This window comes from Quercus lobata, chromosome 6 (assembly GCF_001633185.2).
Source record: "Quercus lobata isolate SW786 chromosome 6, ValleyOak3.0 Primary Assembly, whole genome shotgun sequence".
NCBI classification, from domain to species: domain Eukaryota; kingdom Viridiplantae; phylum Streptophyta; class Magnoliopsida; order Fagales; family Fagaceae; genus Quercus; species Quercus lobata.
In genome coordinates this window covers 14,409,304-14,424,553 of record NC_044909.1, presented here as the reverse complement: position 1 = coordinate 14,424,553, position 15,250 = coordinate 14,409,304, and the positions used below count along the sequence as shown (strand labels likewise).

The window sequence follows — 15,250 nt, the reverse complement described above, 5'->3', positions numbered from 1 at the left end:
CGTGGGTTTGGAAGGCTAGGCCTTGATCGACAGGCGGTGGGTTTTTCATGGTATTCGTACAAGTTTAAGTTTTCCTTCACCCTTGGAGTCTTTCTCCTGGAGGTGGGCTGGGAGGCTCTGGTTTTTGGCCATTTTTCCCAACCCTCTTCTTTAGGTTACTTATTTTTCCTTTTATATTTGCCTGCGTTCATTGTCCTTCGTCCACGTATAGGGTCAACCTTTCCAAGATTGATACTTGTCCCATCAGCCCATATTCAAAGTCGTTGAGGGTGGTTGTAAAAACCAAAGAATGCAGCTCTGTCAGGTTCAGAGCATTGAATGGCAGTAAGGGCAGCTTTCCCTGGATATTTTAGATCTTTCTTCCAAGTTTCAGTCCTATACCGTTTTTACCCTTTTTTCTTTTTGGGGGGACTTTGGGTCTACCGAGGACTGAGCTGTCCTCGGCGGTATCCAAAGGCTATCTTGTCGAGTTTGGGTCACAGCCCTCCTCGGCTTGGGCCTTTGGATTCTCCCCGGGTAGATGGGCCTGGCTCATAAATCATTTGGGACCCACAATTCATATAACCAAGTCTCTAACAATGAATTTCTAATATTCTACACCAGGATTACTAGTGTATGAGGATATACTTATAAAGAATTAAAAAAACTATAATCATTTATCAAATACTCTCTTGTCACTACAAGGACTTTCACCTTAAGAAGTAAATAGTACTTATATAAACATATGTATTTGGTGATGTTTATGTTTTTCCATATTCTATATATTATGAAGTTAAATTTCATAGTAATTAAAACCATAAATTAACTTAATAGATTTTGTTTTTTAAAAATATTTGAAAGAAAAGGTATTCAAATGCAACATTAAAACAAAAGGTACTTACATAATCTAAGAACCATAAGAAAAGACAATGTTTGACCACTGTTAAATATAAATTTTAAGAGAGCAACTAGGCCTCTGTGTCTCTTGGTGGAACAGGATTTAGACAAAAGCAGTGGACCCACCAAAGTTGTCATGAAAACTATTATATTCACAACATTTTCAAGACAAATCTTAAGTGTCAAGTTATTACTAATTCTAAAATGGGCACACCACTAACATTACTATTTTGTCCACTAGTAATAACTAATAACAATTTTCCACATAAGTGGAATTTGTTACGAAAATGTTGTGGATGTAACATATATTTAGTTGTCATACCTACTTTGAATCCAACAAGGTCTTGTGTGTAATAAAATGCATATGGTAGTTTAGCATACAAGTTAAAATCAATCCAAAGACAAAACCTACGTTAGTCTATTTATCCACAGATAGCCAAATGCACCTAAACATAATTAATGAATATCCCCTTAGAATAGCACGATGTTTCGAAGCAACACTTCCTTCTTTACAAGAAAATCATCAAAGCAACACTTCCTTATATTCACTTTTTTTAATAAAAAAAAATACTTATATTAAGAGAAAGGATAGGGCAAAATGATTTATATGTAAGTTCCATTTATTACCTAATTAACTATGGGTTCTTAAAGATTGGAAAGATAGTTCCAAACCGGTTTGGAGCTAAACATTTTCCCTTTGGGTTGGGCTTATGGCAAACAATTTTTCACACTTCTCGTCTGCATAATTTCAATATATTTTTTTCTCTAATGTATTATTAAGGTAACGTCAAAGTTGTAACAAAAGAAGCCATTATAGATGTCTATATTGATGTACAATTCAAATTCATATAGCTATTGCATAAATTTTAGATCCATAGTTCTAAAAGTTTCTTTTTTAGGTTAGTACTTGCTATTCAAAATTGTAAATATGTGATTTAAAACATAATCCATAATTTCTTTAGTATGAAAATCTTATTTTACATGCAATATGATGAGACAAACATAAACATAACCATTTACATATGTATAAATAATTATGTCTAAATGCACTTGTCAATTTGGATATTATAGTTATGATAGGAAATGTATTGGTAAATGACAATTCTTTTTCAATTCTTCCTCATAGTAACCTTAGATGAATCTCCGAAATGGTTCTAAATGTAACTTAACATCTTAAATTTTTTTATTTATTGCCTTTTTTCTTTTTATAATGGTTTATTATACATGGCTCCCAAAAAATCTTATATCATGAGTTTTTAAGCATCTCTTAAGTCTTATCTTGCCAATTTACTTGACTTAAAAAAAAAAAATTTCAAAATTTTATTTGGTAAGCTTGGAATTGTTTTTACTTTACATGAAAGAAATTCTTGTCTCAAATTTTCCAAAAAAAAAAAATAATAATAATAATCTTTATGTTAATTTATGATTTTTATGGGTATACAAATTTAGTTCACGTGTAATAGAAGAACCAAAAGATAAACATCACCATATACATATGTTTATAAGTAATGACATAATTCTTATCAGAGTCATCTTGATAAATGATCATGCTTGTTCTATTCATTCTTATTCTATTCTTAGACAAATATCTTAACTCATTCTATGAGTGTCTTGAATTTTTCTATAAAGTCTACAAAATGCGAAGGCTATATCAATCTTATACAATATAATGCATGACATACATCATGCTTCCTATAGCACTAGCATACTTGAGTTGTTCAACTGACCTTATAGAGGCAAAAATATATATGAACGGCGTTAACTAATATGTTGAAGATCTATAGCAGATCTCAAAATTTCAGAACTAAATAGTAATATTAACGGAATAAAGAAAAACATAATATGGTGACCTAAGAAAATACTAGAAGGTTAGTTTAATCTTAAGCTAAAAGATGAGAAACACCATTTGATTCCAATGTTAGGTGAAAATACGATTGTTGAGGGATGCATTGCAAATGTTAAGGCACCAATGTCTTTGATATTTCATGATCCTAAACACATTATTATATCATGTGCATTACACATAGGAATGATGACAAGTTAGTTCTTAAACGGTTAGGAAAGTTACAAAATCAGCTCACTTTATTAAAATTACCATCAGGGGATAAATTCAAATCCATCTTCCTCAACATAGATTTCTAATCATGGGAAATTTTAGAGACTATTTTAACAATGTGGGGAAAGACGAGTGCAAGAGGCTTGCTTCTTTTTTTCTTTTTTTCAAATTAACAAGAGGCTGTTAAGATGAAGCTTTTGTATGTAATGCTACCAAGTTAGCATAAATACCATCCTTGATATTGATTAAAATTTCATGCTTTCCTTTCTCGGCTATAACTCCATCTTTCACCACAGCAATTAAATCTACACCCTTGATTGTGGATAAACGATGAGCTACCACCACGGTGGTTCGATCAACCATTAATCGATCCAATGCATCTTGAACCACTCGCTCAGACTCAACATCCAGAGCACTAGTGGCTTCATCTAATAGTAGTATTTTGGGAGCCTTCACTATAGCTCGTGCTATAGCCACTCTTTGCTTTTGTCCTCCAGACAACTGGATACCTCGCTCACCCACTGTTGTATCATACCCCTGCATTCGCATTTCACATTCCTTATAATTATTATGAGTCCTACAAGCACATATATATTACAAACAACCTCATCATATAGGCTTGTTAGATATATTAGGATCCTTGAGCTTAAATGTGTTGTAAGCCTAATAAACCTATACTTGCAAGACAAGTTACCTAGTCCTACAAGGTGTTAGAGTTATTACTATCTAGCATGTTGCATGCATGTTTTCTTTTATGTGTAATGCATGTCTTTTGGGTAAGAAGAAAATAACCCTTTCCTTTGTACTTAGTAGGTATGTTGCTATCTTTGACAATTGAAAGTGAAACGTTTTGTAGTATAGGTTTCTTTTGCTTTTAGGTGGAAGAGTCTTTGATTTTTTTTGTTTTTTTTTTTTTTTTTTTTTTTTTTTTTTTTTTTTTTTTTTATACAGATAGAAATTCTACTCTAACTTAATTTTAGTGTAAATGTGTGTAAAGCTCTCTCCTAGAGACTTGAAATCCGACTCTTACCCCCCGGCCCCCCCCCCACAAGAATTTTGTACTCGTGAAGTGACCATCACGCCAAGGGTGCGCGGTGGTGAAGAGTCTTAACTAAAGATAAGCCTCTTTTATTTACTTTTTTCCTTTGCTAGAATTAAGGAGCTTGTCTCCTTTGTGTTCTATATATAGTTATTCTCACCAGTTGTAGTAGCATCCAATATGTGTAGTACCCAATAAGTGCATAAACTAGAAAGCAAATGCAAGTTTAAGAAAATAGAAAAGCAAAGAGTGAAATAGTTAAGTATGTTGATTCTGTAGCAAAATTTTTGCAACATTTTATGTATCAATACAAAATTCCATTTTATTGAGAACTCTTTTTTATGTTCTACTTGAATTCGGTGAGATTTATTAAAAAGTATTTGATACCTTCTTCTTGGGTGTCAAATTTATTACTTTGACATCTTAACACTAGAATCATAAAAAGGACTAGCTAATAAACATGTAATGGGCTTCTAAATAGTTTCTTTGTCTTCCTTGAATGCACGTGACTCATAATAGTTTGATATCATGTACTTGCTAACTAGTCTATCACACTAAAGCACCTTGATTGTTCAAGTTTTTTACCTTTTCCAAACTACTAATGAATTTGTGTGCATTTGCCAATTCTGCTGCGGTTAAAATTTCTGCTTCAGTAGCGTTTCCCTCCTTACCATAAGCTATGTTGGTTCGAATGGTGTCATTAAATAACACAGGCTCCTGGCTCACCAAACCCATTTGTTGCCTTAACCACATCAGTTGTAGTTTTTGGATTTCAATACCATCTAGTGTGATGTGACCTGCATCAGGATTATAAAACCTCTGCAACAATGAGATCACTGTTGATTTTCCACTCCCACTTTCCCCAACCAGAGCAACTGTCTGATTAAAAAAAATTGAATTTGTTAGTTTATGCATATTAAAGTGAGACTAAATTTTTCAAACCATCTGCGAGGCCTGCCATAATGTAGAGTACAAGAATAACTAATGATGCCAAGTCCAAACAAGTTACCTTGCCAGAATGAATAGCCAAGCAAAGATCCCTGAATATTTGAACATCAGGTCTAGTGGGATACCTAAAGCTGATATGTTGAAGCTCAATCTCTCCCTTCACATTTTCTATTTTCATTCCAAAGGCATCACTAGAATCTATCTTTGATTTCCTGTCAAGAATTGCAAATATAGAAGCAGCAGAACTCTTTGCTTTACTGGCATCTGGGGCCAAGGAGCTTGACTGAGTAATTCCAAAGGCTGCCAAGGTGAGAGCATAGTAAACCTGTAATTTAGGACACACAAGAGTTTATCAAGGGATAAACCAATGAAGAATACCTCTGAAGTAATAAAAAGCTAGTTAGAACTGCTAAAACAAAATTTGAATGCCTGACTTGGTAGATAAGCCAGAAGAACTCGCCTGAAAAACTTCAGAGAATGTTGCTTTGCCATCTTTAACAAGTTGGGCTCCAGCATAATAACAGCATGCATAGACTGAACCCATTATGAAGAACGATAGCCCAAAACCTATCCCGCTGATTAACCCTTGCCTTTTTCCTGTCCTAATAGGGCCTTCGCATTTCTTATGGTACAATTCCATCATCTTCTCTTCAGCACAGAAAGAAGCAATTGTTCTTATACTCCCTACTGCATCATTTGCAACTTGACTTGCTTCTTCATACATTTTCTGTGACCATTTACAACTTCAGTATATTTCAAAGGGATTATTTGAATGCATATGTAGTTCATTTCAGATGTTTAAACCATTAACTTAACTAGGGGTTGGGATTTCTTTAAAATCGTTTTTAATAGTTACATCTTTCCAGATAGAATCAAAAGTTTCTTTCCCCTCCGTTCCACGCTCACGTGAAATTAAATGTTTTTTTTTTTTATGCATTGGAGCTAGTTGACTATGAAGTTTAAAGCAAACCTTTGCATCTGCACTGGATCGTTGCATAAACTTCATTTCGACATATACCCTTACTCCAAAGAGAGGTAGCAAAACAGAAATTATCAGAGCCAGTAGCCAGTTCGCTGTGAAAGCAATAACCATGCCTGCAGTAGCAGTTGCAATATTTTGAACAAGCAAAGCAAGTGCATCTCCAACCACCCCTCGCATAAAAGCTGCATCTGCAGAGAGCCTTGCACCGAGTGCACCACTTGAGTGCTTAGCTTCATCAAACCAACTTACTTCCATATAAACTACTATCTCAAAGCACTTTGACCGAATCCTTCTTATTAACTTACACCCAGCGATAGCAAATAAGTACGACTTTGATGGTTGAGCCAATAGAGATGCCACACCAAGAACAATAAAAGTTAATGCCCAAAATATTGAATCCTTACAGAGTTTATCTTCTGGCTCATAGAAAGTTTTGATTGTGTTGGACAACAGTATCCCGTGAACAGGTAAAATTAATCCATTGGCCACAGCAGCTATTGTGCCTAGAAGTAAAACCGGGATCTCTGGCTTGTTAAGATGAGCCAGGCGATGAAGTGAGACTTCAGGAGGAAGTTTGGCTGGTGATGAAGCAGGAGTAGTGGTTTCTGCAGGTGTTGTTTCCTGCACACTCACTGCATCAGCCACTCCAAGAGATTTTGAGTATGAGTGGTGTCTTGAATTTCTTCTAGGAAGTTCTGGCATTTCCTGATCATTTAGAGCATTTTGTTCCGACATTGTGCTAATATCTTGCAAATGTATAAGCTGGCTATAAGCTCCTTCAGGGTCCTTAATTAGTTCAGAATGTGAGCCTGATCAGTCAAGAGGGATAAGAATGCAGTACTATGTTTATCTAAAAAATAATCTAATTAGCATGGTGATCAATTTAGTAATTTGAATTTGGTATTTAACCGGAAAAAGATATATGTAAATAAACTTCAAGCAAGTTGCAATGCTGAGAGAGAGGTACCCTGTCATTCTGAAAAAACTATCAAAACTCTATAACTAAACATGAATATTCGATGAATCGCTAAGACATTCACAATAATAATGGGAAACTTGTGGAACTTCGCTGCTAGAAAAGAACAATCAAACAAATATATTATATATACCTTTTTCAACAATTTTTCCTTGATGTATCACTGCAATAGTATCAACATTCCTCACTGTACTCAAGCGATGGGCGACAATAACGGTTGTATGATTTGTCATAATTCTGTCCAAAGCCTCCTGCACAATTCTCTCAGATTCTGCATCAAGAGCACTTGTGGCTTCATCTAAAAGTAGAATTCTTGGGTCTTTCAGAATTGCTCTGGCTATAGCAACTCTCTGCTTTTGACCCCCAGATAGATGAGTTCCATGCTCACCAACCATTGTGTCTAGTCCCTGAAGACGTCAGACACAAAACCACATTATTGAATAGTTAAAATTCGGTGAAAATCAAGGCACATATGTTCATCTTTCTACAGAAAAAATAAATAAAAACATGAGAATACAATCATGGAAATCCCCAGAGTGTTCTGTCATAGCATAAAAAAATATAAAATTCCAAAAAGAATTGCAGACTAATAGATCATTCTGAACAAAAGATTAGATGAAGAATCAAACCTGAGGAAGTTTATCTATGAATTTAGCAGCATTAGCAAGCTCAGCATTAGCTCTTATCTCTTCAGTAGTTGCATTGTCCTTCCCATAGGCAATATTGTCTTTAATGCTACAAGTAAACAACACAGGTTCCTGGCTGACGAGGCCAATTTTCTGTCTGATCCATTTTAGTTGGAACTCTCTGAGGTTAATCTTGTCAATTAGAACTTCACCAGCTTTCGGATCATAAAATCTCTCAATCAAACTGATAACTGTTGATTTCCCACTTCCACTCTGTCCAACCAAAGCAGTGGTTGTACCACCAGGTATTGAAAGAGAAAATCCATTGAATATATGCTCTTCAGGTCTTGCAGGATAACTGAAACAAACATCCCTTAGTTCTATATCTCCATGAATATCATCTAACTTCAGGCCACTATTGTCATAAGCGTCTATCTGTGGCTTCCTTTTAATTGTCTCAAACATTTTAAATGATGCAGCTTGTCCAGCAGCAAAAGCACTCATGCATGGAGATGCTTGCCCCAGATTCCTGGAAATAAAAATTAATTTACCAAAAATGTATCTTCAGCTTTTTGGACTTATCAACTATCACATTTTGTGTGATATATCGAAAAAGTGGGGCTTGTGGGGGGAATGAATTTTCAATCTTGCACAAGCATACAAACATGCAGATTTGGTATAGTGTATATGTGACAGATTATAGTATGAGGATAATGTATCAATTTTATGAAAAACTTATGAAGTAAAATGCAACTTACACGGAGCCAATCAAAACAGAAATCAATATAACAATGACATCCCCTCCAGTATATCCTTTGTCAACTATCATTTTCCCACCATACCATACTGCCAAAGCATAACTGCAGTATTTAAAAAACGTAACTGCACCATTACTCAACCCAGCAGCCAAGCCTTCTTGGACACCAGACTTGTAAGCTGTGGTTAAGGACTTGTTGTATTTAGCTATAGCTTGCTTTTCCCCTGTATATGATGCAACCTGCATGGAGAATTGGCATCATGATTGAATATTATTCTATAAAAATGGAGAGGGAAAATCAAAGCTTCCTTAAGCCAAGTATGCATACAGTTCTGATTGAACCAAATGTCTGCTCTACTACTGTTGCTGCCACTGAATAAGCAGCTTGACCACGGGACGCCATCTTTCGTATAATTATGCTCATGAAATAACCAGAGATGACAAGAGGTGGAATTGTAGATAGCATGACTGAAGTGAGAAGCCATCCCTTGATGAATGCTACAACAAAGCCTCCTATGAATGTTGCTACCAACTGTACAAAAGTTCCAACCTGCAAATTACAAAAATAAATGACTAAATAAGAGAGAATTTTAAACTCCAACTAGGGATGATGCTTTGAGGAGATAGTAATGGTTTCAGGTGTGCATGCAGTGCATCAATACCTTCTCACCCAAGGCATTTTGAATAAGAACAGTGTCTCCTGACATCCTCCCAATTATTTCTCCAGTGCTAGCTTCCTTATCGAAGAAGGCAATATCTTGCCTTAAAATCGTTTTTAAGTATAAACCTCTTATTCGTGCAGCCTGTCTCTCCCCTGTTACCATCCAACAAGCCATCTCTGGCACATAGAAAAAGTGGGGTATCTCAGGTTCCAATAAACCATTATATTCATTAAGTCATCTCCTTGTTACTCTTTTATCTCAGCAAGAAAGCTTATGTACTTACGGAAAAATGATGCAGCCCTGGATGCCACAGCCATGTATAAAAACTTCAGGGTCCCCTGAGAATTAAAACAATCAAGTTACCACTGATTACAGCAAATTATTGGTATAAGCATGCCATGGTATCGAGTTAAGCATAACCAGATAGACATTGTACTTGAGCAAGCATATGAGAGAACAAAGAAAGAACTTTCAAAGAACTGTTAAAAGATTAAATGGAGTCCAAATTTCTGTGAATATTGATTAGTATAGAGTATAACTGTGCTCTTCTTCATGTAGCATGGTGAAGACAAACTCAAATTCGAGAAATATAGCATAGTTGTATGGGAAATATAGATGACTTATTATCATATTTTTGTTGCAAAAGTACGTACCTCAGAAACCTCATGAACTATATCTTTGGTATTCACAGTTCTTCCAAAAGAATCAAGAATATCTCCAAAGACCATGGTCATGAGAGGTATAGAGATACCATTACCAACAGCACCAATTGTGCCAACAAACATTAATAGATAATCCAGGTGGTCAGCAAAGGAGAAAAGTTTGTAGTATGGTACTGTATTAGTGCTTTCCTGTTTCCCTTTTGTCTTGTTTGAATGTTGTTGGTTGTCTGCATTTTTTTTGGCCATGTTGCCTGCAGCAATATTTATTTTGCTATAGTTTACCACCTTGAAGAACTTCGATTATATGACCACAGCTGCAAGACAAACATAATTGGCACCCCATAGTTAAGGCAGAATGGATGAGTTAAGTTCAATCTAATGATGTGAAACAAGATCAAAAATAATTTTAAGCCTTTTCTCTTCTTGGGATCGTAAATATATATGCATTAACCGAAAAATAAACCAAGGAACACTTTTTTTAGTATTTCTCTTTAAGCAAAGTTGAAAACTTAACCAATAAAAACAATAATCAAAATTTAATTCTCAAAACCAATAAATTGTAAGGAAGTTAAGAAAATTTTAAATTCGTACACGAATTACAGACTGACAAACAAGGAGTTGGTTTAACTAGCCTCAGTGAACTGGCATCAAGGGAAACTTCACAAGCCAGAGTTTGTAGAACATCATTTCAGTGCAAGCACAAACCAAATGAAATAGTTTGGGATACAAGAATGAATGAGAAGAAGCTGTTACCAAAAATCCAGACAATTTTTAGAGAGCAATCAAGAGAGAAAGAGAAAGAAAGAGAGATAGAATCTGTTGGGAACCCCATTATAGAGAAATATACTTTCAAAACCATTAGCATATTTAAAGTTCATTCTGTGGAATCATGGCAAAGGTATAATAGGTGGTATTAATTATTTACTTATCAATCACAATATTGAGGGGAAAGGAAGGAGAAACTACATCCAAAAAAAAAAAAAAACCATTCATTTGCATTAGCCAATGTTGTTATTTAGATTAAGAAAAAAAATCTAAAAATCAGACCGTATGCAACACTCAGGCAAAAGAAACTATTCCTGCCTTTACAGAAGATAGCATGACAACAAAGACACAAAGAAATGATCAACCCAGTTGCCAACTAATACAACTTGCACAACCCAGATCCTCTTTCTTATTAATTGCGCTCATTTTTAAAACTTATGGCTGATAGTGAAAGAGAAAAAGAACAGAATTTGTTCCAAGATTGGATTCCAAGAAACATTAGACTAACCAAAAATATCAAGAACTCCCAAAAAATTATTGCTGTTTAGATGTTTGCTTAATGTGGCCGCTGCACTATCTCTGAACACTCAACCCAGATCCTCTTTCTTATTAATTGCGCTCATTTTTAAAACTTATGGCTGATAGTGAAAGAGAAAAAGAACAGAATTTGTTCCAAGATTAGATTCCAAGAAACATTAGCCTAACTTAAAATATCAACAAGAACACTCAAAAAATTATCACTGGTTTAGATGTTTGCTTAATGTGGCAGTTGCACTTTCTCTGAACAAGCCTGGCTTTATAAGCTACAGACAGTTGAACATTTGTCAAAATTAAAATTCAAACTGGGGAAAAAAAATGGCAAAATAAGTTCAACCCAAACAATTCAGTTATAGAAAGCCTTCTGTTTTTTCCACATATATTCCTCAAACATGCCATAAGGGAATCTCGTGCATGGCTTCTCAAAGGGGCTGTTTAAGCTGCGTCAATTTTTTTATTTTACGCGTTTACTTTTTCAAATACACTATTTTTTTGACTGAAGAAGGTACAAATATACTATTTAAATGCACTGTTTTGTTTTATTTTTCATTTAAATATTTTATTTTTCATTATTTATTTATTCGTTTTAGTGAACACAAACAACAAAAAAGAGTGAAAAATTGGTTGATTTGGAAGGGAATAATAAAATAAATACGTTGAAAAAAAAATAAAAAAAACAGTTATAATAAAACTCATTTCCTTTGTTTGTTTCTCGTACAATGTGATTATTCTTTTAAATAGTGTACAGGAGTTTAAGAGGCATTTGGTATATGTATTTAAACAACAATTTTCATTGTTTAAATACTGAAACACGTATTTTCATAACATTTAAACAACAATATTAAAAATCTCTAACCAAATGGGTCCTTAAACTCTTGGGGATTCTGAGTTATGCAATCCACTCAATAATATTCTCCAACGTCCCTCTTGAATTTGCAACCCTTCTCTTTCGGTCAGTTGTTTATTAGTTGTCAATTGTTTCAAGAACCTTACCCCCACCTCTATCAATTTTGAGCATTTATTTTATTCTCCAACAAAAATTCTCACAATAAAATAAATAAATTAGTATTATCTATTTTGTTAACCCTGCATTATTCATGCACGACACTTGCATAGTCATGCACCTATGCCTTCTACATAAAATATTCTACAGTACATGAAGTTTTGATGGAGTAGTTTTCGATGGAAGTGTAAGGCGGAGTTGTTTTGATGGAAAATATTGAAAGTAGAGAGGAGGATGGTATCAAAACTTCTGTACTGTAGAATATTTTATTTAGTAGGCATAGGTGCACTGTGCCCAAAAAAGAAAAGAAAAAACTACTCCACCTCACTAAATACTCCTATTACAGACAACCAAAACCGTTCATAAAGGCTGAAGGAGGGAGTGAGTAATTTTCTTTTTATCCAAAAAATTTTCTAGATAATAGGAAAAAAAAAAACCAATAAATAAATGTTAAGTCAAGGTTTTCTATGATACAACAAAATGTCAATTGCATCTGTGCAAAGAAAAAGGAAAAAAAAAGAAGTCATATAAACTATAATTTAAAGGGTATAACAAATTTTTAAGGCCAAAATACATTATTGGTCCATAAAGTTCACCTACTGAATATTATTGGTCTCTCAACTTTCTCTTTTATTTGTTTTTTTTTTTTTTGAGAAACGTTGGTCTCTCAACTTTCAAGTGCTTGCTATCAGTATTTGAAGTAAAAAAAAAAAAGTGTTATCAATCATCTATATTTATATAAATCTAAAAACTGAAGTATAGTATTTAATGTTACTATGCTCAAGTTGAGCCACATCAGCAATCATGTTATTACCATTCTTTTTCCATTTGTCCTACAATTTAAAAATAGTTTTCCTAAATTTTGAAATACTAATAAAGGGAATTTCAGCCCTATCTCCACCATAAAGCCCAATCTTTATAGCTTTAATTCCACCATAAAGCCCAAACTCAAGTCTATGTTTCATGGTTTCAATTTTGTGTTTCATGGTTTCAAATTCGAACACGGCAACTTTTGTGTTTCATGATTACAATTTTAGACAACAACATTTATATTCCACGGTTACAATCTCAAACAGCAACCCTTTGTGTTCCACAATTACAATCTAAAATAGCAACCCTTTAGCTTCCTATTGCCAAACTTTGGTTTTCTAACTCCATCTCTTCCTCTCCTCACTCCATATTAATACTGAGAAGCTGGATGATTTAGGTTAGGTATCTCTAAATTCTAGTTGTTCTTGGCCTCTATTCTTGTGACTACCCTGCATAATAGCTGAATGTAAGGATTAGATTAATAGTACTGTATTTTTTTTATTTTTTTTTTCTTTTTTAATTTGTTACTACCTCTTTTGTGTTGTGTGTCATATATGGGTTTTTATGTATTTGGGTTGGATATTTGTACTGATATATGATTATTTGTTTCTATGTTTAAAATTGATTTGGTTTTTTTTTTTTTTTTTTTTTTTTTTTTTAATGTTTGAGATTGTAATGTTATTGGTTTATATGGTGTAATCCATGTGAAGCTGTAAATAGGAGTTTCAGTAGTTAGCAAATTGAATGATAGAATTTTAGTAGTATCCGTGACTGCAAAAATTCAATTTGCTAACATTATTGTTTCTATGTTCAAAAAAAATCTAGTGAAGATTTGATTTAAAGTCCTTTTGTTGAAGTGCAGTATGCTTTCTTATCCCCTAATTACATGAAAAGTTATGTGAGCCAGACATAAAATGATATGACCATAAAGAATCAAGATATGAATAAACCTTTAGTTTTCTCATGTGAACTAATAGAACTGTTATTGAAGTACACATATGATATTTGCAAACACCAAGTATACAGATCTGGTTAAAGGTCTGTGGCTACTTCTCTACTTAATATGATAAGTAATGTTTGTAGTTCCGTTTATAAAAAACAAAACAAACAAAAAATATGTACATAATCACACTGTTTTACTGTTTCATTTTTTTTCATCTACTCTACTTAATCCTCAATCTTCACTACCCTCTTCCTTTTTTGTTGTTGTAGTCCTAAATTTGTTAATGAATAATTTGTGGTTTTTTGTTTCCATTTTGAACATTCTTGAACTAGGACAAAAGAAAAAATAACTTTGAGAATCAAATGTTTGTAGGAAATTGAGAAAACAAACAAGGACACTGAAAAAATAACTAATTTTGAGATTTGGGGATTCCTAATTAGGGTTTGTTGCAATTTTAGATTTCAATTCCTAATTTTCCTCTTTGTACTTTTTTTGTTTTTCCAAGGGAAACACCATAGAAGATCAAATTTTACCTAGGCATTGTCTCTTGGCATTTTAAGGAATAATTAGTGATATTTCTACTTAAATTTTAGGATTTTTCCCCTAATTTGTTCACTTTATTTGTTAGTGGGAGTGAAATTGTGGTTTTTGGGTCCAGTTTAGCACTTTGGTTTACTAATTTGTGTTCTTTTAATTCAAAGCTTCAAAATTCAAGACTCACCGTGGCTTTTGTTCTTGAGTTTTTATCATCTAGGTATTGACTTTTTTTTGGTCCCCTTTTCTAGGCATTTGATTTTCAGAACTGACTTGAAGAATTTGGATTCTTTTCTGATGTTGGACAATTTTTCAAGTATGAAAAATTCCAATCTAATCTTTTTTAAGTTTCAATTTCTTTTATCAATATGGGGTAAAATTCATATTGAAATTGTTTAAAATAGAACAAAGCCTAAAAGTTGAGTTTTGATTACATCTTTAATTATGTTTTCTGTCAATTAATGGATTTCAATTCCTAACCCTTTTTCCGCTCTTTTTTTTTTTTTTTTGGAAGTCAGGGAAACACTCACAGAAAATCAAATTCTACAGGTTTGGTAAGAAATTATTGTGGATATGGATGGGTTTCATAGTGGAGATAGCATTGAAGAGCCTCCCAATCCTTAAAATCTGACAACGGTCCTAGAGATTTGTTTTAGCTTCAAGCTCTGCTTTATTTTGCTATATAGGTTTTTTTAGCAGATAGGATTTAGCTTAAGCTTAGATAGGCCACTTTAATTCTAGAATTACATGCACCAAGCACATAGGCCAATGGTGCTAATAATACCTAGACTCTCGATGCCCATGTGGAGGAGTTTGTTGTTGCACTAATCTTTATTTTTATCACATGTTTTGCCTGTGTAGAGAGGCCAATGTTGGTCATGCCATTGGAGTTCATGCAGTAGGTTTTGGCAAAAGTCATGGTGTTTTTTTTTATGGTTTTTTTGTTTCTATGTTTGAAAGGCCTAAGAATGGGCTTGGTGATTAATTTTTTTGAATTATTTGGATTAAATTTCAAAATTTTAATGGATTATTTGGACTAAATTTATTTCATTGGAGGGTCATTCTAAATTTATT

At 33.7% G+C, this 15,250-nt stretch overlaps 1 protein-coding gene across 2 annotated transcripts; it reads right to left on the bottom strand.

The window, feature by feature from the left end:
* Positions 1 to 2,940: 2,940 nt before the first annotated feature.
* LOC115994284 (ABC transporter B family member 11-like) lies at positions 2,941 to 10,897 on the bottom strand. 2 transcript variants are annotated; one of them, XM_031118359.1, is made up of 13 exons: positions 10,858 to 10,897; positions 9,576 to 9,898; positions 9,206 to 9,260; positions 8,923 to 9,098; positions 8,589 to 8,810; positions 8,262 to 8,500; positions 7,507 to 8,032; positions 7,011 to 7,284; positions 5,890 to 6,710; positions 5,380 to 5,646; positions 4,981 to 5,244; positions 4,557 to 4,850; positions 2,941 to 3,469 (listed from the first exon to the last, which is right to left on the bottom strand). In XM_031118359.1, the coding sequence occupies exons 2-13, from the start codon at positions 9,828 to 9,830 to the stop codon at positions 3,116 to 3,118; spliced, it is 3,747 nt and encodes a 1,248-aa protein (XP_030974219.1). In that variant the 5' UTR covers positions 9,831 to 9,898; positions 10,858 to 10,897; the 3' UTR covers positions 2,941 to 3,115. The 2 variants fall into 2 exon arrangements, with proteins under 2 accessions (XP_030974219.1, XP_030974218.1); XM_031118358.1 differs by lacking the exon at positions 10,858 to 10,897 and adding an exon at positions 10,176 to 10,399.
* Positions 10,898 to 15,250: the final 4,353 nt, after the last annotated feature.